A 24,810-nucleotide genomic window follows, 5' to 3' on the forward strand; every position below is an offset into this window, starting at 1 on the left:
GGCGGGACAGCCAGTGGTAATTCGACGATGCTTGTGATATATCTACTGCTTCTGTATATATGACCTGGCCGTTGGTAACCAGCAGTGGAAGCTGGTAAGCGGCGAAAGGGGTTCGTAACAGTATCTTCCCCCTGCACCCACCACCTGACTGTGGCTGGGTCTAAGGTACTATCTAGCGTAAAATAACCACATTCCTCTTACAAGATGCCCGAGAAAGGTTTGCAAATGAGTTATATCCATCTATATTAAACTCGCATTCCTCTGGGTCGATTCTCGTATTCTTATACAACAGTTCCACAGCACCTGCTATATCAGGTTAAAGGGTTTTGAGTTAAGTTTCAAACTCCGCTCTTGTCGAGGAAAGTTATCAGTGTTTGTAAACACGAGTCTCAAGCCGAAAATGCTGTAGTTCTCTGTAGTAAGTTACAGCTTGGTAGTGGATCTAGTGGTCTCCTTTCATTCTCAGGAGCTCCCTCCTTTGTCATACAATACTCATTTTTTTGTGTGAGGTGTGGCCATATATATCATTGTTTATAATTTTGTTGCATGTCTCCTGGCTGGCAGGTAGTGGGGCTGGAGTGTATCTCCCTGTCCTCCCCTGTAAATTTATCTGGCTCTGTACTGGTGCACTTAACTCCACTACGTCGACCTTGTATATGACCCACCAGAATCAGTCTTCTGCTTCAGGCTCATCAGGAGTTCTTTGTGCAGTTCCCTCTGCATTACTGTGTGATAAGCTTCCGTCGTCCATCTGTGCTTAAGACTTATGTCATTATCAAACGACTTACTGTTTTGTCACTTGAGTAATAATGAAGCTAAGATATATTGAGTAGGCCTACATCGGTCTTATTGATACATTAGTTATTCATGTTATGTTGACAAGGCTACATTTTTTATCATCATATACAAAGAAAACGGCAGAAATATGACGTCAGCGACAGTTACGGATTTGCGGCAGCGCTGGTACTGTCACTGTCACTGCTGTTTGTTATAGTCAGTCCACTTCAGGTTGTTGCACCGAGAGGTTCAGGTGCTCACTCTCCCCATCACATCAGTTTACAGTTTATAAATCCGGTAAATATATTTATTCTTATTTTGTAGATTATTGATAAACTATATACAGGTGGTATTTTTTTTTAGAATATGTCTCTTTAGGTATAATTATTTGCTAAAAGAGTGAGTACTATGAGTGAGCGAGTCAATGGTCGCGTTACCTATATAATGATAGTGCTGAGAGTGATAATAATAGTGCTGAGAGTGATAATGATTGTGCTGAGAGTGACGTATTAAACAGCAGGGAGTGGGGTACATGATGGCAGTACAAGGGGTAGCAGAGGACTGCAGGGTGGTCCAGAGGGGCGGTAAAACAGGGTGGTACAACAGTGTGGTAAATATAGGCGGTAAAGCAGGGTGGTACAGCAGGGTGGTACAACAAGGAGGTACAGCAGGGTGATACAACAAGGAGGTACAGCAGGGTGGTACAACAAGGAGGTACAGCAGGGTGGTACAGAGGAGCGGTAAAGCAGGGTGGTACAACAGTGTGGTAAATAAGGGCGGTAAAGCAGGGTGGTACAGAGGGGCGACAGAGCAGGGTGGTATAATAGTGTGGTAAAGAAGGGCGGTACAGCAGGGTGGTGCAATAAGGAGGTACAGCAGGGTGGTACAGAGGGGTGGTACAGCAGGGTGGTACAAAGGGGCAGCACAGCAGGGTGGTACAACAGTGTGGTAAATATGGGCGGTACAACAGTGTGGTAAATAAGGGCGGTGCAGCAGGGTGATACAACAAGGAGGTACAGCAGGGTGGTACAACAAGGAGGTACAGCAGGGTGGTACAACAGGGCAGTACAACAGTGTGGTACAGCAGGGCGTACAACACAGAGGTGGGTACATATATTTGCGTCAGCCGACCTTAAGTGCTGAGTCATGGACCACGATTATCTACATCCTGTTTGTCTGTGTGTGTGTCTGCGTAATGTTGGTAATTTAACACGATTCAGTAAGTGTGCACATTGCATATACACATTTTTTTAATCTTTTCCAGGTTTGATGTAGAACATTAATCATATTTGTCGAAAATACAATATTACAAACATTCATTGCTATACAATACTTTAAATTTTCAAATAAATTTTGTTTTTCAATTCACGAAAAATATAAGTAAATACATTAATTAATAACATCATATACAAGTAATGATAAAAACAAATTCACGCATCATTACAAGGAAATTACAGGTATATACATGTAGTCGTACAGGTATATACATGATATTCATGTAGTCATACGAGTATATACATGTTGTCATACAAAGAGTGACAGGTGTTGGTGAGTGACGGGACGGGAGAGTGACGGGGACGAGAGAGTGACGGGTGCGGGAGAATGACGGGGACGGGAGAGTGACGGGTGGGAGAGTGAAGGGGCGGAGAGTGACGGGAGAGTGACGGGCGCGGAGGTGACGGGCGGGACGGGGACGGAGAGTGAAGATGGTGGGAGAGTGGCTGAACGTGAGGTGACAGGGACAGGTGAAGTGGGTAGGGACGTGAGGTGATGGGGACAGGGAGAGTGAAGGGGGCAGGAGAGTGACGGGGGGCAGGGAGAGTGACGGGTGCAGGGAGTGACGGGGACAGGAGTGAAGGGGCAGGGAGAGTGACAGGGCGGGGAGAGTGACGGGTGCGGGAGAGTGACAGGGGAGGAGTGACGGGAGGGAGAGTGCGGGGGAGAGTGACAGGGAGAGTGACGGGTGCGGGAGAGTGACAGGGTGCGGGAGAGTGACGGGGGCGGGAGAGTGACGGGGACGGGAGAGTGAAGATGGTAGGAGAGTGGCTGAACGTGAGAGTGACGGGGGCGGGTAAGTGGTAGGGACGTGAGAGTGATGGGGACGGGAGTGTTCCATCAGACGACACACACACACACAGGAAGCACTCAGTCACACTCTACATCTCTCCTCCAGCGACAAACCTGAAGGACAAGTGGCACTACTGTAATGACATGACAAATATGACACGATAACATGGTACGACAACAAAGACATGACAAATATGACACGATAACATGGTACAACAACAAAGACATGACAAATATGGCACCATAACATGGTTCGACAACAAAGACATGACAAATATGACACGATAACATGGTACGACAACAAAGACATGACAAATATGACACGATAACATGGTACAACAACAAAGACATGACAAATATGGCACCATAACATGGTTCGACAACAAAGACATGACAAATATGACACGATAACATGGTACGACAACAAAGACATGACACATATGACACGATAACATGGTACGACAATAATGACATGACAATTTTTTCACAATAACATGGTAAGACAACAGTGACATGACAAATATGACACGGTAACATCATATAAGAAAAAAATGACATGACAAATATGAAACGACAACATGGTATACAACAACAATGGCATGACAATAGCTACAATAATACAGATATAATGTAAATAACAACAACAACAAAAATACCGCATGATCTGTATTACAATAATTTTCAGTGTTAACAAATACACAATTTACTGATACCGCATATTTATGTATTTTTTGTATTATTTGTACTCTCAGTGAGGATTGTGTTAAGCGCTATGAACACAAGGTCATATTCCAGAGCTGGGTAAGTTATCAGGAACGACGAGTATAAGGAACTACTGTATTCTTCTTCACGCTGAGGTTGGTATTGTACACTTATGGAACAGTCAACGGGAAGCAGACACGAAAATATCAGAATAAGTTCGTATTTATTCACACCCAAGAGTGAGAGGTAGACTGTATACACGCCGGGAAACAATGGACGAGTTGACGGTCGGAATTTTTTCCTAAGATGGCAGGTCAATGGGTAAAGAAAACGCGTAAATTCACTATGGTAATGATATTTTTAAATAAATTAGGCCAAAAAAGTGTAAAAAATAAGGGTTAAAGTTGCTAAAAAGTCACGTGACTGCGAAAAGCTCTGTGATTGGTTATGACGTCATTGTTAACAGCAGAAATACATAATTGGACTTGTGGCCATATACAATGTTGATATACACAGACATACCATATTTTTAGGTTATACTGAATTACTGCTCAAGTATCATCGTGTGTATTTACTTGCTGGGTGCCAAAATGATGCAAAAGACCGATAACTCCAACATGGAAGTTTTCATCACTGTTCTCTATTTCATGTCTGGAAAATGTAAGTTTTCGTCACTGATGTCTGTACAGGTATTTAATGTTGTGGAAGGACTAGGGACGACCATGGCCAGGGGATGGGCTTGAGATGATCAAATCACAGATGTAATTTAACGTGCTCCATAGCTGGATGGCGGAGTTCTTGTTAATACTCTACTATCATGAAGATATCTACTTTTGGTAAATTTCTTTCATCTGCCTTGATGAACCCTGGAAGTAGTCGTTCAACCTTCTAGGCTGATCGGCTCTGTAAATAAATATTATTAGATAATTAATTGTGCGTTACTGTGCAACACAGTAATGCTATATTGAATATATAAATATTACTAAGCACATTAACTAATTCAATGGATATTAGCTGCTCCTACTAAATTTCATAGTATAAACATTCCAAACAATATTGGTATTATTTTGGTTTTGGTCATTTGGGGAACCATAAGATTCTAACTATGGGATTAAGTACTTTAAACAATAAGACAAAATATCTCTACGGGATTTCGTCTAAAAACATTTTTCGATCGCATAAGAAAATACAGGTCATAATTATGTTAGGTTAGATTAGGTTAGGTTAGGGTACGATGAGTTATAAGGTTAGCTTAACATACACCGGTAAGTGGGGGGGGGGTTAGTAACTCAAAACTAGTGATTTCCGATAAATGAAGGTCTAAATCGTTCATAACACATCGCAAACCACCAGGAAAAAAACAAAACAAAAAACATAGTCTGCATGTCTAAGTCCAGGGATGACCAAAACTTTAAATTTACCCAATATAGCCGACCTCGAATCTAAGCATCCAAATACTTATGGTAGTTAAAGTAAAATTTTACCCATTAATTAATATAAATGATGATATATCTCAGTGGTTCATTAGTGAATCATCAAAACAATAACAGCACTATGTTGTCATGTTTACCTAGCAGCAGGCATTTTCAAACAAAGTCCAGACAATGTTATTATTTCTAAATTGACTTGTATCTCCATCTAGTACTGATATACTCTGTAAATGCACTGAAAAAAGAAGAGAAAGTCTACCAGGTAAGAATAGATGACAGCTGAGCTGGTGTGAACATGGGAGTTTTTTATGCCCATAAGAACATAAGAATGGAAGAAACTGCAGCGGGCCTAGTGGCCCATACTGGGCAGTCCCATTTACACCCAACCCCTATCCCTCATCACATTTTCATCCAACCTATGTTTGAAGCATCACATTTTCATCCAACCTATGTTTGAAGCATCACATTTCTTCACTTACCACATGTCCATGACCTACACCATAAAAAAAACCCTTAAAACTTACCTAAACGTGGCATTTGGAGTCTAAAGGGGCCACCTTTGTACTACCTCTGACTTCAGCTGTGAGTTTGATAGAGAGCGTCGTCTGCAGGGTAGGTGGTGACGTCATTGCAAATGGCGGCCATTTTTCTAGATAAATAAACTTATCTCGACTATTATAAGCAGGACTTTAAAATTTTATTACAAATTTTATATACCGTATCACTCTACGAACGTGGTGAAGTGTATTTCTTGTGTTTATCCAGGACCGTCAACGCGTCCATTATCACACAATTGATAATATGGCATCTCAGAGGACACGTGCAAGTACAGGCAGGCGTGCAGGCATGTAGGCAGGTTTATAAGTATGACGCAATACTGTCCTTGAAGTATGTGGGTGAGCTGGACCTTAAGTGATGCTGTTGTTTCTGAAGTGCGGGATGGAGCGTTACAACCCCTTGAACTCCCAGTTCTATCCCCCCTTCTCCTCCTCCTCCTCCTCCTCCCTCTACACTTCTTCCTCCTCCTCCCTCTACTTCTCCTTCTCTCCTACTTCTTCCTCTTCCTCCACCTCCTCCCTTTACCTCTCGTCCCTATCTACACTTTCTCTGCTTCCCTTTACCTCTTCCTCCTCCTCCCTCTACCTCTTTCTCCTCCTTCCTCTACCTTGCCCTTCTACCCCTTCTCTTCCTCTCTCTCTACCTCTCCTCCTCCCTCTACTTTTCCTCCCCCTCTACCTCTTCCTCCTCCACTCCCTCTCTCCACTAGCTGAGTCATTGTTTAACAGGCGATTTCGGACTGTGAGCTGAGTCATGGCATTAACGCAGTCCTCATAAAGTTCGTCCTCAGATATACCCTAAATAATGTCCTGCCATATGCTGTTGTTTATCACCTACTGTGACGCATGTTTTTTTTTCTTCATTTATTGGGCACCCCCCTACATCCTTGTGTAAGGTGAAGCGCAGAAGCGTTTACAGCGCCCAACAGGGAAGCATGCTAAGTTCATGCTTGCCTTATGTCTCATGAGCTAAGGGCGTAGAAGCCTGAAGAGTCGAGGGCGTAGAAGCCTGAAGAGTCGAGGGCGTAGAAGCCTGAAGAGTTAATGGTTTATGTCTAAGCAAGTTATTGGAAGTTCCAACAACTTGTCCCTGAATACGAATTCGCAACTTTCGAGTTACAGCAGGAACCTACTTTGTTGCTAGGTGAACAGCGGTACCGTTCTTGCTAGGCAAGAACGGTACCGCTCTACCACCAGCTCCCCTTGACGCATGTAGTGTGTCTCTTTTAATGAACGAAGGACGTTTGGGTCACGGACGTTTGGAACACACACACACACAGAGCATCATCATCAAACACTGTACTGATGGTGTTATCATTTCTACTTAATTGTATCCTGTAATATTGTTTGTATCGTTGTAATAGTCTAAAACGCTCTGGTAACTGTAACTACTGAGGAGACTGTATGGAGGCTGTATGGAGGCTGTATAGAGGATAGGAAGATCCTGTATGAAGGCTGTATAGAGGCTATATGGAGGTTGAGGGGAGGCTGTATGGAGCTGTATGGAGGCTGGGTAGAGGCTCTATGGAGGCTGTATGGAAGCTGGGTCGAAGCTGTATGGAGGCTGTGTGGAAGCTGTATGGAGGCTGTATGGAAGCTGTATGGAGGCTGTGTGGAGGCTGGGTGGAGGCTGTATGGAAGCTGTATGGAGGCTGTATGGAAGCTGTATGGAGGCTGTGTGGAGGCTGTATGGAAGCTATATGGAGGCTGTGTGGAGTGTAATAGCCTGTTAACTGTTGATTCTGTCGAAGTTAATTAGGCTGGCACATTATGCAGATGAGCATGGAACACAATTTTAACACTAACTGGCCTATAGCTACATAGCGTAAGCGCTGTGCGTACATTAGTTTGTATGACCGCCAATTCACATATCCCTTCTGCAGCAGGAATAAATGCGAAGACATAGGCTGGACATACGTGAAAATGTAAATATGACGACTTACACCACGATAATACCCTAGGATCATCTAATGTTAACAAGGAATATTCTTCATCTATAAGCAAAAGTTCTTTTGGCCTATCCAGAGTAGTGTGTCGTTTACATACCAAAGGAAGGGTTCTAAATGCCATGCATTAAACTTATGTTGCCCTAGCATAGGTATGTGGATAAGGATAGCATTGTGCGTGAGAGTCGACTCCAACAGAGGGTAATAGTATTCCACCTCATGATCGTTAAAAATTGGAGTTAAATGATACGTCAACTTGGCAATCTGCAATGCATCAAGAAGAGTCCTCACAGGCACAAGCTTTGCGTTCACACGCCCTAACCCTGCATCCACTATGCTGTCGATTAGTTCATTTTTATTAGTAATTATATCCTGAACTGAATCCTCCGCAGCATGCAAATATTCAGAGAAATAAAGAAGCCATTCTAACGTAGGGACTGAATTCTGTAACTTATACACACCCTCGATATATGGTTAGACTCCGAAATTATAGCATTAACCTTTGATTCTATATATATATATATATATATATATATATATATATATATATATATATATATATATATATATATATATATATATATATATATATATATATATATATATATATATATATATATATATATATACATACATACATACATACATACATAAAGCACTAATCGCATGGAATGTTTGAGATATAACACGATTTTGCTTAGATACAGCTTGATCGACAATGTTCATGCGGTCCGCTAACTTAGTTACATCTTCGACAGTCGCTGTGCCAAACAGAGTGCTTTTGATAAGACCCACAAAATTAAATAAGCCCCGATTTCGTCGTGTTTGAGAACGCACTTCCTTTGCAAGATCATCCTCAGACGCTGGTATCCTTTTTCCGATAGCGACGAGAAGCTTGTGAAGGGTTCTGAGACGAAGCAGCTGAAGCTCAACAGTTTGTGAAACCATTGTCGAAATATTAGGAGTTGAGCGGAGATCATCATGGACTGTCAATGATTGTCTGTAGTTGAGCGTCGACGGTTTCCATCTGACGGAGAAGCTTGAGCGGTCCATGCAACTCATACTTGATGTTCACCACGTCCTCCACAATGAAAACACGTCCAAGGGGTGCAACAAGCGCACCAGGCGTGAGGACTGTTGTGGACATGTCTGTCAACACAATGGTGCCACAAAACAGTAGGAGCAGAACATTGATGCTCCAAGCCATTCTGTAAAAATTTCATTTGTTTTAATATCTGCTTGCAGAACGAAGCTTCATACAATAATCATTAGCCACACTCTGCTTCTGTACTGTCTGCAAAGAGGTGTCTATAAGATTATACCATCAGTGGATAGTAAATGTTCATGGGCCTTCTTAAGACGATCCGCAGGCACGACATCTGCCATCTGTGCATTAGGCTTCCAAATTTTAAATTTGTTGCCCTCTTCTTTGGCAATAATGCGGAATGGACCCGAAAACTTAGCCGAAAGCTTGGAGTTCCGTTCAGGTTCTCTCACCATAACAGCATCGCCTATCTGCAACACGACAGGTTTAGCTTGTTTATGTTGCTTCACAATCATTTCAGCGCGTGACGCTGCTAAATGTGTTCTTACTTGGCCATGAATATCCGTAAAAACACGGATTTGTGTTGCTGCGAAATCATCCATATTATTAACAGGGCCAGGCTTGTCTGTAAGTACATCATAAGGCAGACATTTGTCTGTACCATAAACAATGTAGTAGGGTGATTTGCCTGTAGAGCTATTAATCGACCCATTAATAGACGCTGCAACCTGCGGTAACCAATCTTCCCATGTGTATTGCAAATCACACACAATCGGGCGAAGTATCTCTAGGATCTTGTGGTTGGCTCTCTCAACAAGGCCATTAGCCTGTGGATGATAGGCTGTCACAAAACTTTGCTGTATTCCATATTGGGCACATATTTGCGCTACTCGCTGATTCTTGAACTCTGTTCCATTGTCTGAGAGAAGAACTTTAGGCGTAGTATATGGAGATATTAGATTCATCACTAAGGCATAGGCCACAGATTCGGCTGTTTTATCCTTCAGTGGGACTGAAACCACAAATCTAGAAAAATGATCCACACACACTAGGACGTACGAGGATCCTTGATGACTCCTCGGAAGTTGTAACAAGTCAATAGCGACTGTGTCAAACAGACGGTCTGGTGTAGGATATTGCAGAATAGGGGCCGGTGATCTTGTAGTACCCTTATGCTGAGCGCATGACAAACACTTAGCAATGTGTAATTCTATATCTTTCTTCATTGTGTTCCAGAAATATTTCTTTCTGATTTCCGCCAAGCACTTGTCACGTCCTTGGTGACCTGCCTGAGGAACATCGCGGAACAACGTTATAATCGTTTCACACAACGAGTCAGGTACGACTATTTAAGAAACAATACCCTCAGACGTCTTTTTCGATCGATGGAGTATGTTATGCCGTAATTCAAACTGACTTAGTGGAAGAATTAATTTGGGAAGTTTAATATCCTCTCCCGATTCTAAAGCAAAAATGACTGCTGACCATAACGGATCGCGTCGTTGCTCATCCTCCAGTTGTGAAAGAGTGAACGTTGATACAGGCATCACTGGTGCTCTATTTCTAGACAAAACGTCGGCGACTACATTCGCCCTACCCGGTAAATACCTAAACTCGGGGTCAAATTCTTGAATTATCGGATACCAGCGTGCTAATCTGTATGATAGATTCCTCCCATGGAAGAGTTCTGTTACTGCCGCATGATCCGTAAACACAGTTATCTTATAACCAAAGATAATGTCTTTAAACTTCTTCAATGCCCACACAACAGCTAATGTCTCCAAATGCGTTACTGAATAACGTGTTTCAGCATCATTACGTTTACGGCTTGCAATAGCTATCACTCTAAACTTTCCTCTCGAATCCACTTGCATGAGTACAGCTCCGATTCCTTGTCCAGAAGCGTCACTACACAGAGTAAAAGCTTGAGTGTAATCAGGGAATGCCAGAACAGGGGCATTGGTAAGTGCTATCTTCAATGCCACAAAACTATTTTCGTGTTCAGCATCCCACGCAAACATTGGATCTTTCTTTAGTAACCTTATTAAGGGTGACGCCAATGTTGCATAGTTCTTAATAAAAGAACGATAATATCCAGATAAACCAAGAAAACTACGCACTTGATCAACTGATGTAGGACGTGGGAACTGAGATACAGCTTTAACTTTATCATCAACTGCCATCACCGTCAACTACATGACCAAGGAAATGGATTCTGGATTTTAAAAACTCACATTTCGAAAGTTTAATCTTAAGACCTGCTGTGGAAAGTTCTTCCAACACTTCACGCAGTTTAATCAGATGGGTATCGACATCCTTAATGACTACTATTAGATCATCCAAATAAGCGCAGACTGTGGTACCTATCAATCCGGCAAACAGGGTGTTGATCATTCTTTGAAATGTTAGTGGGGCATTACTGAGACCAAAAGGCATTCGTAGAAACTCAAAGTGGCCCAGGGGGGTGCTAAACGCCGTGACCTCTCGGGTTTTCTCATCGAGTGGTATCTGCCAATACCCACTATGCAATTCTAAGTTACTAAACACAGCATTATCCTTGCCTAAGGACTGCAATATATCACTCAAGAAAGGCATAGGTACCTATCCCTGATCGTACCTTCATTGACGCGCCTAAAATCAATAACTGGGCGCCAACCACCATCCTTCTTTGGGACTAGGGAATAAAGGGCTATTGAAAGGAGACTTAGAATGTGTGATAACGTTCTCATCCAACATATTTTGGACCATACCCTGAACTACAGAGCGCTGGCTATGTAGTAGTTGGTAGGCTGGTACATAGATAGGATTTGTGCCCTCCTTTAATGATATGTGATGGGACATTAAGTCTGTCTGACTTAGCTGTTCCCCTGACAAGGCTACAATGTTTCTGTACTCAGCAAGCAGCTCTAAGAGTCGTGTCTTGCCCTGAGGATGATCAGTCACCTTAACATGTGGCGCTATTTGATCTATCCACTCCTGCCTAGTTTGTTGGGATTGAGAAACAATACTACCAACTGGGAATCGCGTAGGCTGTAATTCAACATTGTTGTGATATACTAGAAAATCACACAAATAACATCCCTCTTTCAATATCCTAGGAACTCCTATTCTATTGAGAACTAGAACGTCTGTCAAACCACCAGGTCTAATCGTGCTCAACGTCGATTCGCACCACAAACCCTTAACCTTGCACGTTTCCGGGAGATATACTACATCAGTCCCCGTATACACGTCAGGTAATTCTACAGTGGCCTTGGTGAATTCCTCATTCTGATAATGGAGAGTACTCTTCAATACTGCAGGTACAATCTTCCAACTCTTGCTGCTATAAGCACGCTAGGAAAGTGAGTGTATGAGGTCTGGGGCTCGCTTCGACACATTATCCGCCTTCCTCCGAATGGGAATGGTGGACAACACTTTTGATTTTGCGTAGAGCAATGGTGCGGAATTACGCATAGCGTTGTAGGAAACACCCTTAAACGTAATAGCATTATTACGCGGACGAGCATCTATACAATTCGTTCTGAGTGTTGGTAGACCAATCAATCCGTCAGCTGGCAAATTAAAATGCTGGACTACATAAAAATCTGCATAGAAGGGAATACCACGTCTTGAAAATCTTAGTGGTAAAGTCACAATTCCTGCAATGCTCAGCTGCGTGCCGGATACTCCCTCGAGATCGGCGTCAGTAGGTCTCCATAAGAAATCTCGGTGAGGTAATCTACGTTGTAACTCCTGATAGGATGTCAAGGCCAAAACATTTGCGCATGCACCCGTATCAATATCCAGAGCCAATCTGATATCTCCAACTCTCACCGGGACGGACAACACTTCCACTTTACTAAGCGCCGCTATTAATGAGGTTGCAACAGAAGTGTTGTTGGAAGCAGGTACCAATGTACCTATCCTTCCTCGTTTTTTGACAAGTGCTGGCCTTCCCCCGACTTCTTATACTGGTAATGACGCGCTTTACGCTGCTGTGTTACCTGGGGTACTCCTGAGTCCACGCTCCTGGCCTTGAGCATTATGTCACACTCATCCGTGTTGTGAGATGCTGATCGATGGAATGCACACCACGATCCTGATTTTTGTCCGGGTGAAACGTAGTCTTGACCGCCTCCGTGTACGTCTTGGGCGCTCCCTGCTTCTGCTTAGCGCCTGTGGGGGGATGGATTCTCTCCGTTACTCTAACGCCACCACCCTGGAGCTGGTAACAATCATCAATTGTATGAACCCTCTTATTACAATGGGTACACCTCAAAGACCGTCGATGATTGTAACCTGCATCGTAATTCCCCTGGTGTTGAGGTTTGATCGGAGCCAATGGCTGCATTGGCGCTACCGACGTAGGCATCGTAGCCTGGGAATTACGTGCTGTGAGAGGTCCAGACGTCTTTGGTGCCAGTTTGTTAGCGTAATCCACAAGAATAGTAGGCGGAACAAACTCCACTTCCTGGGCTCGACCATAGATGGGTTGACATCTTACCATCGTCGTCGTACCACCGCGATCCGTGGAAGGTTGCTTCCATATCCTGTCTGACCTCTCCAGCAATGGAGACAGCCCCCATCTGGGTTTCTGCATGAACCACCCGTGCCAAACGATCAAGCCAGCGAAAGATCCATTGCAGCTGGCCCAAGTGGGACCCAGACTCAAATATACCAATTAGAGCCCGTTTAAACTTCTCATAATTTTGGTCAGCCAGTCCATACGCTTTCAGGTGCTTTGGGCAAAGGAATTCTGCGGGATATGGGAACGAACGAACGCTTTCTTATTATAACATTTGTAATATGTACGTTGCCCATCTTATCCTGGCATGCTCGTATGAACTGCGTTATTCGGTAATAATCCTGACCTGTGAAATCACGTACTTGATCCCCACGTGGTATCACGTGAAAAACATTTGCCGGGTTAGTCGACATATTAGCATTATAGGAGGAGGAACAACCTGCGTATGATCAGGCGAGGTACTATACTGATTATCTGATCATAGGGTTCGACGGTTTAAATCGTCAAATGAATTGTCTATAATATCCTCACGACTCTTTACAGAACTGTCTAACTGCGTCTGCACCTGTGTTTCGGGCTCATCCACTAAGATAAACTTTGCAGTAGAAACTTGAATTTTATCATCTACACATGAATCGTCAATAAAACGCTCCGCCAATTCAGTGATGTCCCAAGAGGATGACTTTGAAAATTTATCCATTAAGTGTCTATGGGGTCACACTATGAGTTACATAAATAACAATACACTTGCCTCTCATTTACAGTAACTGATATTAAATACTGAAAAATATAGGAAGTCAGTACGTATGAAAATAAGTAAGGCACTTATAACAATGATATAACCTACACGATGTCCTATCAGTGTGAAGATATGTCATCGACTATGTAAATGTGTGTATAAAGTAAATGAACCGCTAAATATCTATTGATGGAGTTTGACATCTTCATAGAAAACGCGATCCGCCTGCCACAGATGGTCTCCTTACAGCTGGTCCAGCCAAGGTCAAGGTGGGTGGGTGTATGCTTCAGTCTCCTCTCGGTCGCTTAGCAACCAATGACACTCCAATATGGCAACGGACGAGTCCACTCACTCCATGACTGGAAGCCACTTCCACTTGATTTCAGACGGCTGATGTCGAAGACTCAGGTCTCCTGCTCGCTGATGAGATGTAGCCGCTTCTGAGTGCCAAACCTTCTGAAGCCCTGTATATAAAGAACTCGCTGAGGGCACTGGAAGAGCGTGTAACCTTCTATCTTGAAGCCACAACAGTCGTTTTTAAACAATGGTGAAAGGTCCCGTGTTACTAAACCTTGAAACTTGTAGGTATGTGGCAGCACTGCAACGCCAGTAAACAGGATGGCCAATACTGACCATGCAAATTACTTCTCAGCCACACTGTGTTGCCAGAGAGGGGTATTAACAACCTTTCTTAAGATATTAAGTCACAATAACTCAGAATTGGTTATTGGAAATAATTCTGCACACCACTTTGGGTGACAGAATGAAAGACACTCAACTATAATCGTCTCACTACGGGATATATCACTACACTCGGAAAATTCATGTAACATGTCACTGTTTATTGTTTTCTTGTTTTGGAAAACACTGACGACTTGTCATGTCTGTACTGGTTTCAAAATTCGAAACAACCGCTGCCACCTAATGTAATAGCCGGTTAACTGTTGATTCTGTCGAAGTTATTAGGCTGGTACGTTTATATTATATTGGGTTTTAGTAGCGAATCCCAATTGTTTGTTTCTCCTTTTATTTAGGAACTGCTATTGATACAATTCCAGAGTGTAAATCAACCGTAACTTTCACTATAACAATGAGTGTTAAGAGAAGGACGGAGGCTATGTAAATAGACCTGTTAATCATGTCCGACTTGTGTGAGGGGTTGAGTAGCAATGCCTCCAGGGTGCCGGCTTCTCTATGCTGATCCAAGCATTTACTGGCCGCACCTCAAGGAAGCTACCAATCACGTGATAAGAACATGACACCTCATATCCAGTGGAAAATTACAGGGGGTGATATGGTATACAATTCAAATGTAATTAACCCATTTATATAATCTTTCTGTTGATGAGACAGGGGCTATTATAGGAAGCTGTATGGAAGCTGTGTGGAAGCTGTGTGGAGGCTGTATAGAAGCTATATGGAGGCTGTATGGAAGCTGGGTGGAAGCTGTGTGGAGGCTAGGTGGAAGCTGTATGGAGGCTAGGTGGAGGCTGGATGGAGGCTAGGTGGAGGCTGTATGGAGGCTAGGTGGAGGCTGGATGGAGGCAAGGTGGAGGCTGTATGGAGGATTTATGCAAGGTGGGTGGAGACTGTATGGAGCCTGGATGGAGGGTGTATGGAGAATGTATGGAGGGTGGGTGGAGAATGTATGGATGGTGGGTGGAGTCTGCAATGGTAATTGTATGGTGACTGTATGGAGGATGTAATGAGGCTGTATGGAGGCTATATGGAGGCTGAGTGGAAGCAGTATGGAGGCTGTATGGAGCCTGTATGGTGGTTGTATTGAGGTTGTAAGGAGTCTGAGTGGAGAATGTATGGAATCTGTATATTGTTATTGAAGCAGTTTATATAGCATGGCTGAGACAGTTGAGAGCCTGAGCTCTCTTGTAGGCACCTGATATATACTGTACACTTATCTCAAGGAAGTATTATGTAACATTTAGTATCATCTGGAATACTACACGTAGCATGGTGGTATTAAGAACATATAAGAATGTTACCACGGGTATCACTTCGATATTTATTTATTTTATTAATTTTATTGTATTTTTTATTGATTTTTTGTACATTTATTTTATAAATATATATACATACTTTACAGTGGAGTTGATATCCATAAATATGATAAGGGAGGGAAGCAGTACTGCATGGGTTGCATTAAGGTGGACCAAGAGGACAGAGCTGTCAGTATTATGTCTAGTTGGCAAATATATTCATTGCAACGGTAATTTCTATCTATTTACATGATAATTTCTGCTAAAACGGTTTTGGTGGTACAATAAAAGCAGGAATATAAAGTAGGTATTCCAAAAAATATTAATACTTAGACAATAGATATTTTTAAGAGATGATTTAAAGGAAGGGGGCGTAGTCTTTGCTCTAATGGGTGGGGGTAAGTTGTTCCACACCTTCACACCATGATATTTTATTGAGGTCTGGGACTGAGAGGAACGCATGAGGGGTGGTCTTAGTAGCTCTGGGTGCCTTAAGTTGTATCTCTAATTATTTCGAAGCTTGAAATTATTATTGTGAAGATGATTGACATATTTCTAAACAAATAGGGCGCAGCAGTCGGTGTTAATATCCTCGAATTTTAAAATTTTCAATTATCAAATTGTTTGTTTGTGTGATCAGTTTCTTCAAGTTAGTCATTGTCCGCACAACTCTCTTTTGTGCAGTAACCAGGGGTTATGTTTTTGAAGAGCCAGAGGCCCCCCATAGTGTATGACAGTGTTTCAGGTGTTGGGAACACAAGATCATAATAGATTTCTTTCATTGCTGTGAGAGTGAGTGACTGATGAGTGTGATACATGATAATGAACTGTTTATTGAATTTACTGTGAATGGCTTGTTTGTGGTTTCTCCAGCTAAGTTTCTCATCAACAATAACCCCAAGGAATTTAGTATTTTGTTCGAGGTTACCAAAAACTGTATGGGGAATGTATGGGGGATATATGGGGGATGGGTGGACGCAGCATGGAGGCTGTATGAAGGATAGATGGAACCTGTATAGAGGCTGTATGGAGTCTGTATGGAGATTGGGTGGAGGCTGTATGGAGGCTGTATGGAAGATGTATGGAGGTTGTATGAAGGCTGAGTGGAAATTGTATGGAGTCTGTATGGAGGATGGGTGGCGGTAATATGGATGCTGTATGAAGTATAGATGGAGCCTGTATGGAGGTTGTATGGAGGCTGGGTGAAGGTTGAGTGGAGGCTGTATGGAGATTGTATGGAGGGAGATTGTATGGAAGCTGTATGGAGGCTGTATGGAAGCCGTATGGAGGCTGGGTGGAGGCAGTATGGAGGCTGTCTGGAGACTGGGTGGAGAATGGGTGCAGGCAGTAAGGAATCTATGTGGACGCTGTGTGGAGGCTGTATGGAAGCTGTGTGGAGGCTGTATGGAAGCTGTGTGGAGGCTGTATGGAAGCTGTGTGGAGGCTGTATGGAAGCTGTGTAGAAGCTGTGGAGGCTGTGGAAGCTTTATAGAGGAGGTGGAGGCTGGGAGGAGGCTGGGAGGCTGTAGGCTGTAGGAGGCTGTATGGAGGCTGTATGGAGCTGTATGGAGGCTGGGTGGCGGTTGGGTGGAGGCTGGGTGGAGGCTGTGGGCTATGGAGGTTGTATGGAGGCTGCATGGAGGCTGGGTGGAGGCTGTGGGAGACTGTATGAGGCTTAATGGAGGTTGTGGGAACATGTATGGAGGCTGTATGGCGGCTGAGTTGAGGCTCTATATAGTTTGTATAGAGGCTGTATGGAGGCTGTATGAAAGCTGTATGGAGGCTGGGTGGAGGCTGGAGGCTGGAGGCTGTAAAGGAAGCTATATGGAGGTTGTATGGAGGCTGTATGGAGGCTTAATTTAGGTTGTATGAAACATGGGAAGCTGTATGGAGGCTGGGTGGAGGTTGTATGGAGGCTGTATGGAAGCTGTGTGGAGGCTGTATGGAGGCTGTATGGAAGCTGTATGGACTGTATGTAGATTGTATCGAAGCTGTATGGAGGCTGTGGAGGTTGGGTGGAGGCAGGGTGGAGGCTGTAAGGAAGCTATATGGAGGTTGTGGAGGCTGCATGGAGGCTGGGTGGAGGCTGTGGGAGGCCATATGGAGGCTGTATGGAGGCTGTGGAGGCTGTATGGAAGCTGTATGGAGGCTGAGTGGAAGCTGTGTGGAGGCTGTATGGAGGCTGTATGGAGGCTGTATGGAGGTTGGGTGGAGGCTGGGTGGAGGCTGTATGGAAGCTATATGGAGGTTGTATGGAGGCTGCATGGAAGCTGTATGGAGGCTGTATGGAAGCTGTGTGGAGGATGTATCGTGATTGTATGGAAGTTGTATGGAGGCTGTATGGAAGTTGTATGGAGGATGTATGGAGGTTGTATGGAGGTTGCATGGAGGTTGTATGGAGATTGTATGGAAGCTGTATGTAGGCTATACGAAGACTCTATGGAGGCCGTATGGAATCTGCATGGAGGCTGTATGGAGGCTGTATGGTGATTGTATGGAAGCTGTATGGAGTCTGTATGGGAGCTGTATGAAGCCTGTTTGGAGTCTGTCTGGAGGCTGTATGGACCCTTAGAAATGTTGCATGAAGACTGTATTAAGGCTGTATGAAGGTTGTATAGAACTGTATGGAGGCTGTTTGGAGGATGTATGGAAACTGTTTGGAATCTGTATGCAGGTTGTATGGAGGCTGTATGGAGGCTGTATGGAGGCTGGTTGGAGGCTGGGTGAAATCTTGTATTTAGTTTTTATGGAAGCTGTATGGAAGCTGTATGGAGTCTGTATGGAGGTTATATGGAGTCTGTATGGAACTTTTATTGAGGCTGTATGAAGGTTGTAGGTAATGTGTATTGAGGCTGTATGGAAGCTGGGTGGAGGCTGTATGGAAGCTGGGTGGAGGCTGTATGGAGGCTGTATGAAAGCTCTATGGATGCTGTATGGAAGCTGTTTTATTTATTTTTTTTTTTATGGGGAATAGTACACCATGTACCGACAGATACACGAAAACCAGCTTTTTGAAGTGAGACAGATTGTATGGGTATGGAAACAGAAGATGGCAAAGCATTCCCCAGTTTGGTTGTGTGAGGGAAGAAGGATGTACTAAACGGGTTATTCTTGTGTGACCGACATCCACAGAGAAATGGTGGGCACCTTGGGCATGACGAGTGATACGAGTCCACGGCCTTGCCGGCGGTACACAGGATGCCAAATCCACCAAACATTGCCCGTTAAAGTACCTGTAAATGAGAGAGGGTGAAACAACATTTCGGCGAAGTGAAAGGATAGATAGATTATCAACTAAAAGAACTGCTATCCAGCCAGTACTTCTGATACCTGAACAAACAAGCCTGTCTAGACACATCCAGATTAGTATTAATTAAGAGAGGACATCTGCCGGCCTGAGACCTTCAATATAAGGGGCCTTCAGTTCCTTCCAGGCATCATTGTAACCGTGAAGGGGCCAGTCCCGCTCGTCGTCTCACCAGCTACATCGAAGAAGTCCCCCAATAAGTGCAACGACGTCTCGGCTCAATCCATCGACGCTGTGCTATCTACTCATTGTGTCAAAGAAAGTGCTGGCTGTGTAGACGGTAGTAGTGCAGTGATCCTCAACCTCCCCAACGATTGACATAGTGGAAGTGTCCATTTTACTTGTTAGGTAATAGGAATATACCATAATTTACTATATATTGTGTACGAACCCTCATTAATCTCTCCCCTCCGTTGAACTAGTAAAATAAAGCTGTAACACGCATTTTTGTTTTATGTAATACACTTGTACTGAGTCTATGTTAATATATATCAAAATATCTTTACACCCTCGAGTCACGCTACAACTTTCCACACTCTACAACCCTATTACTATAAATTCTTACCTTACCTCTTCATATGAGATTTAACCTCATTATAGTATGGAGGCTGTATGAAGATTGTATGGAAGTTGTATGGAGGCTGTATGAAGATTGTATGGAAGTTGTATGGAGGCTGTATGAAGATTGTATGGAAGCTGTATGGAGGCTGTGTGGAGGCTGTGTGGAGGCTGTATGGAGAGTGTATGGAGGCTGTATGGAGGCTGTATGGAAATTTTATGGAGGCTGTATGGAGGCTGTATGGACGCTGTATGGAGATTTTATGGAAACTCTATGGAGGCTGTATGGAGATTTTATGGAGGCTGTATGGAGGCTATATGGACGCTGTATGGAGGCTGTATGGAGGCTGTATGAAGGCTGTATGGAGCTGCTCTATGGAGGCTGTATGGAGGGAGGCTGTACTGGAGGCTGTATGGAGGCTGTGTGGAGGCTGTGTGGAGGCTGTATGGAGGCTGTGTGGAGGCTGTATGGAGATTGTATGGAAACTGTGTGGTGGCTGTATGGAGGTTGGATGGAGGGTGTATGGAGGCTGTATGGAGGCTGTTTGGAGGCTGTGTGGAGGGATTATGGAGGGTGTATATAGGCTAGCTGGAGGGTGTGTGGTAGTTGTATGGAGGTGTAGGCTGTATAGAAGCTGTATGGATGCTGTATGGAGGCTGTAAGGAGGCTGTATGAAAGCTGTATGGAGGCTGTATGGTGGTTGTATGAGGCTATATGGAGGCTGGGAGGAGGCTGTATGGGGGACTTTAGTTACACTGGACCAGGTTTAATGACCCTCCTCCTCCTCAGCAGCTGAAGGCGCCGCTGCAGGAGACCTTCCCAGGATGCTGGTAGCCGTCCTTGTGATCCTACTGCTGGCGCTGCTGTATAAAGTGACCCAAAGACCCTCAGGCTTTCCCCCAGGTAAGAGAGAATTATATGTATAACATCCAAGCCAGACCGGTGTCTTGTACAGCCTCCCACACTTCCACCTGCAACAGTCAGCGTTGCCAACGATCGATTCAGAGAGTTATGAACCATGACAATATGAACCCGCGTTTGAAGCATTCGCTCGTGATGTTGAGTGGGGGATCGGGGGCCGGTGGGAGAAGAGGGTGAATGGCTGGTGGGGGGGGGAGGGGTGAAGATGGTAGTAGTGGAGGTGAGCCAGATAAATAGTGTGGGTAGCATGATTTGATTTTTTTTTTATTTAGTAGGATATAATAAGTTAACCTGTCGCTTAATACCATGATTCACTCATACTGGCTGTGAGGTAATATTTCGTCATTCTTGCTTGTGCAACCACTGTCACCAGAACAGATCCTCACACAAACCATATTCACACTAAACTCGTGATAATGCCCAACAATATTCAAATTTTCTGCAACGTTTGTTTCGATATCTGTGTCGCCTTCGCCTGCCCTAATTACAGGGAAAAATGGAAATTAATCCACCGCTCTAGACATCAGAGGCCATGTAGCACTGCTACCTCTCCCACCTGGGGTGTGGCGGGAGTTTTGTTTGCCTTAATGACCCTTGTGCAGTCGATAGGCATTAACCTGTATTTTAAGTAATTAAGCGTGGCAGAGCCTAATTACAGGGAATTACTGATATTTGTTTAATGAATATCCGTGACATTGGCTGGATAACCAAGTATGACAAGGAAATTAAAAGATATGCTTAATCCATAGAATTGTCAAATTACACAAAGATTCTGCTACGAGGTGTAATGTGATTGTCTTATTTTTAAGAAACAATAGACTTGTAAACATGACAGTCTACAGTGGTGTATATGTTAGCCAGTAGCCGGCCATGGCTAGACTCAGTTTTAACTTATTCTCGATCATTCTCCAAGGTTACTGTATGATGTAAATAAACACTGAGAATGTAAGTTGCCATATATGCAAAACTTTTCAATATTCCTAATTCATTCAAACAGGCTGAGGGCAGCCTATGCAAGCAGTGACGTGTATAGTTAGGAAGGAAGGTATGCATTAATTACCCAATGGATTGGCTAGCATCTATTTTTGTTTTGGTAAACGTCTTTCAAATGACAGCACTATATTTGATGAGATTTGGTGAGGAAGCTGGTAAGGACCGAGTCACATTACAATAACTTCAATGAAAACTTGTTTGTAAAGTCATTAAAATGAAACTTCCTAGAGCAACACCTTTAGTAGGTAGTAGGTAGTAGGTAGCTACCAAACAAGGAGGTACTACCGCCTCAGAAAATATTGGAAGCATAATGCATTGTCTAATGGTAGACCCTGCTGCCATATGACTCACAAAAATTGTGACTAAATCCCAGGTTGCTGATCTGACTTTCTGTCTCATTTACACACAATTACAGGGTCTCAATTGTTTCTCTTACTTTGACAATACGATATACTTAAATTGTTTCTCACTTATTATTATTATTATTATTATTATTATTATTATTATTATTATTATTATTATTATTATTATTATTATTATTATTATTATTATTACAGTGTTATTATTATTATTGTTGTTATTATCATTATTTTATTATTTTATTTTAAATGTATTTTTATCATAAAATTTATCTAATATTAATTATTATTATTATTATTATTATTATTATTATTATTATTATTATTATTATTATTATTATTATTATTATTATTATTATTATTATTATTATTATTATTATTATTATTATTATTATTATTATTAATATTATTATTATTATTATTATTATTATTACATTTTCGCCCCCCAGGCCCCGATGTGGGTCAGTGACCTGTGCCCGGGTGGGCTAATCCCTGTAAAAAAGAAAGAAAAAAGTGACTATACCTATACTAAGCAGGGAAGGATTTCACTTAAATCTAACCTCGCTGCCCTACCTGGTATGGTTACCCGTTGCCAGGCATAGATGTTGCTTTCATTTGCACTCTAACCTATACCTAATAACAGTTATTTAATACCAACCTATTTTTCAGTGAAGTTTACAACTCATTAAGTTTCCCATCCATATTATTGACTGGCCATAAAAGCTTTCCCAGTGCATAATTTTGGGCATTACATCCAGTATGGGTAGTACGGCCTGCCTGGCGATCAGCGCCGGTCGGGGATTAGCAGTTCAGTCCTAACTACAATATGTGCTTTTGGTTTTCCTCCTTAGCCATATTTTGTTCTCTAATCATTATACAATACATATTATATATATTACATACACACGTGAGAGTGTGTATAATAATCCGTAATGAAAATTTTGTAGTTACTCGAAGGGGGTTGACTTGCTGTTAATGAAGAGAGTAATATGCTAATTTTTTAATGAACCTCTAAAAATACTTTTCGTTTTTATGTTTGTGTGTGTGTGTGTGTGTGTGTGTGTGTGTGTGTATGTTTGTGTGTGTGTGTATGTGTGTCTGTGTGTGTATATTTAAGTATGCATGTATGTATGTATGTATGTATGCATGCATGCATGTATGTATGTATGTATGTATGCATATATGTATGTATGTATGTATGTATGTATGTATGTATGTATGTACAGTATGTATGAATGTATGTATGTTATTATGAGTGTGTATGTACACTAGATATTTGTTTGTTCGTGTTTATGTATAGTATGTATGAGTGTGTGTGATCTGGTCATCTGAGTTTAAGGTAATCAATTGTTGTAGTAGTGTATTATTGTTGTATTCTCGTATAGATTCATTATATCATTGCTACAATAGTTTCTTGATGCATTACTGTATTATTGTATTCTACCATTACTACATAACTATAGGTTGATATTTTAATGTATTAGTTCATTGTCTTATAAATAGTGAATTGTGTCACTGTATTTTCAAATGCATTATTGTTGTGTTAATAGTACTGTATAATGTACTGTATCACTGTATTACTGTATTGGTGTACAGGTGTGTGGGGCTGGCCTATAGTGGGCTATGTACCACCGCGGGATGTTCCTCTCGCTCAACATCTCAACACTCTCAGGAAGAAATTTGGAGACATATTCACGTAATTATGACAGTGTAGATGTTTAATAAAACAAAATTACTGATGTGCAATTGACCAAAATAACATGTTTAATAGGCCAAAATAACAGATGTTTAATTTACTATAATAACAGATGTTTAATGTAATAAATTATCAGATATTTAATATACCAACATAACAGATGTTTAATGACCAAAATAACAGATGTTTAAAATACCCAAATAACAAATGTTTAATTAATAGACCAAAATAACGTATCTTTAATATACCCAAATAACTGATGTTCAATAGACCAAAATAACTGATGTTCAATAGACCAAAATAATAGATGAAAAATATACCAAAATAACTGATGTAAAATAGACCAAAATAACAGATAAGAATATAAACCATAAGAATGAAGGAAACTGGAGCGGGCCTATTGGCCCATATTAGGCAAGTCAGTATACACCCAACCCCTATCGCTCATATATCCGTCCAACCTATATTTTAATCTACCCACCGAGTTAGAGTTAACGATGATGTTCTGTAACTTGTTCCACTCATCCACTATTCTATTTCCAAACAAGTGGTTACCTATCTGGCGCCTCAATCTAAATTTGTCTAATTTAAGAACATTGCAATGACCAAGGTTCTGGTTGGACAGTTTAATTACCTTTGTTATATCACCTCTGTTTAATCGAAATTTCCATTTATACACTTCGATCATATCGCCCTTTACTCTCTTATATTGCTGTCTACGCTTATATCTATGTCGTTTATTTATTTAATAAATAGTAGTGGTCCAAGTACTGAGCCTTGGGGTACTCCACTAGTGACGTTACCCCAGTCAGATTTAGTGCCATTAATGCTGATTGTTTCTCTTCACGTAACCATGCCCTTATCCATGAGCCTTCACTTTACGAATATGTCTTTCGTTGGGGACTCTGTCGAAGGCTATGCTAAAGTCGAGGTAAACCACATCATAATCGTGTCCGTCATAAGCTAATTCGAAAACAGTTGAAGAGAATGATAATAGATTTGTCAGAGAAGACCGCCCACTTGTGAAGCCATGCTGGGAATCATTGATTAACTTGTGTTTTTCGAGGTGATTTCGAATTGAGTTTGAAATTATTGCTTCCAGAATTTGCCTACCATTAATGTTAAACTGATTGGACGGTAGATACAGGATATTGATCTATCTCCTTTCTTGAAAATCGCTGTCACAAGTTTGCTAAGGGCATACTAAGTCC

General features: G+C 42.2%; 1 protein-coding gene across 2 annotated transcripts in view; it reads left to right on the plus strand.

The window, feature by feature from the left end:
- Positions 1-922: 922 nt before the first annotated feature.
- Positions 923-24,810, plus strand: part of LOC121857091 (cytochrome P450 2L1-like) — a 45,080-nt gene continuing 21,192 nt past the window's right edge. The window contains exons 1-3 of one of the 2 annotated variants that reach the window (XM_042352952.1): positions 923-1,074; positions 20,420-20,533; positions 23,500-23,599. In XM_042352952.1, the coding sequence (XP_042208886.1) occupies positions 20,455-20,533; positions 23,500-23,599 (179 nt within the window). In that variant the 5' untranslated portion in view covers positions 923-1,074; positions 20,420-20,454. The remainder of the gene's footprint in view (positions 1,075-20,419; positions 20,534-23,499; positions 23,600-24,810) is intronic. The other variant, XM_042352953.1, reaches the window with a different exon arrangement.

Source organism: Homarus americanus, unplaced genomic scaffold (genome assembly GCF_018991925.1).
Source record: "Homarus americanus isolate GMGI-L3 unplaced genomic scaffold, GMGI_Hamer_2.0 scaffold20465, whole genome shotgun sequence".
Classification (NCBI taxonomy): domain Eukaryota; kingdom Metazoa; phylum Arthropoda; class Malacostraca; order Decapoda; family Nephropidae; genus Homarus; species Homarus americanus.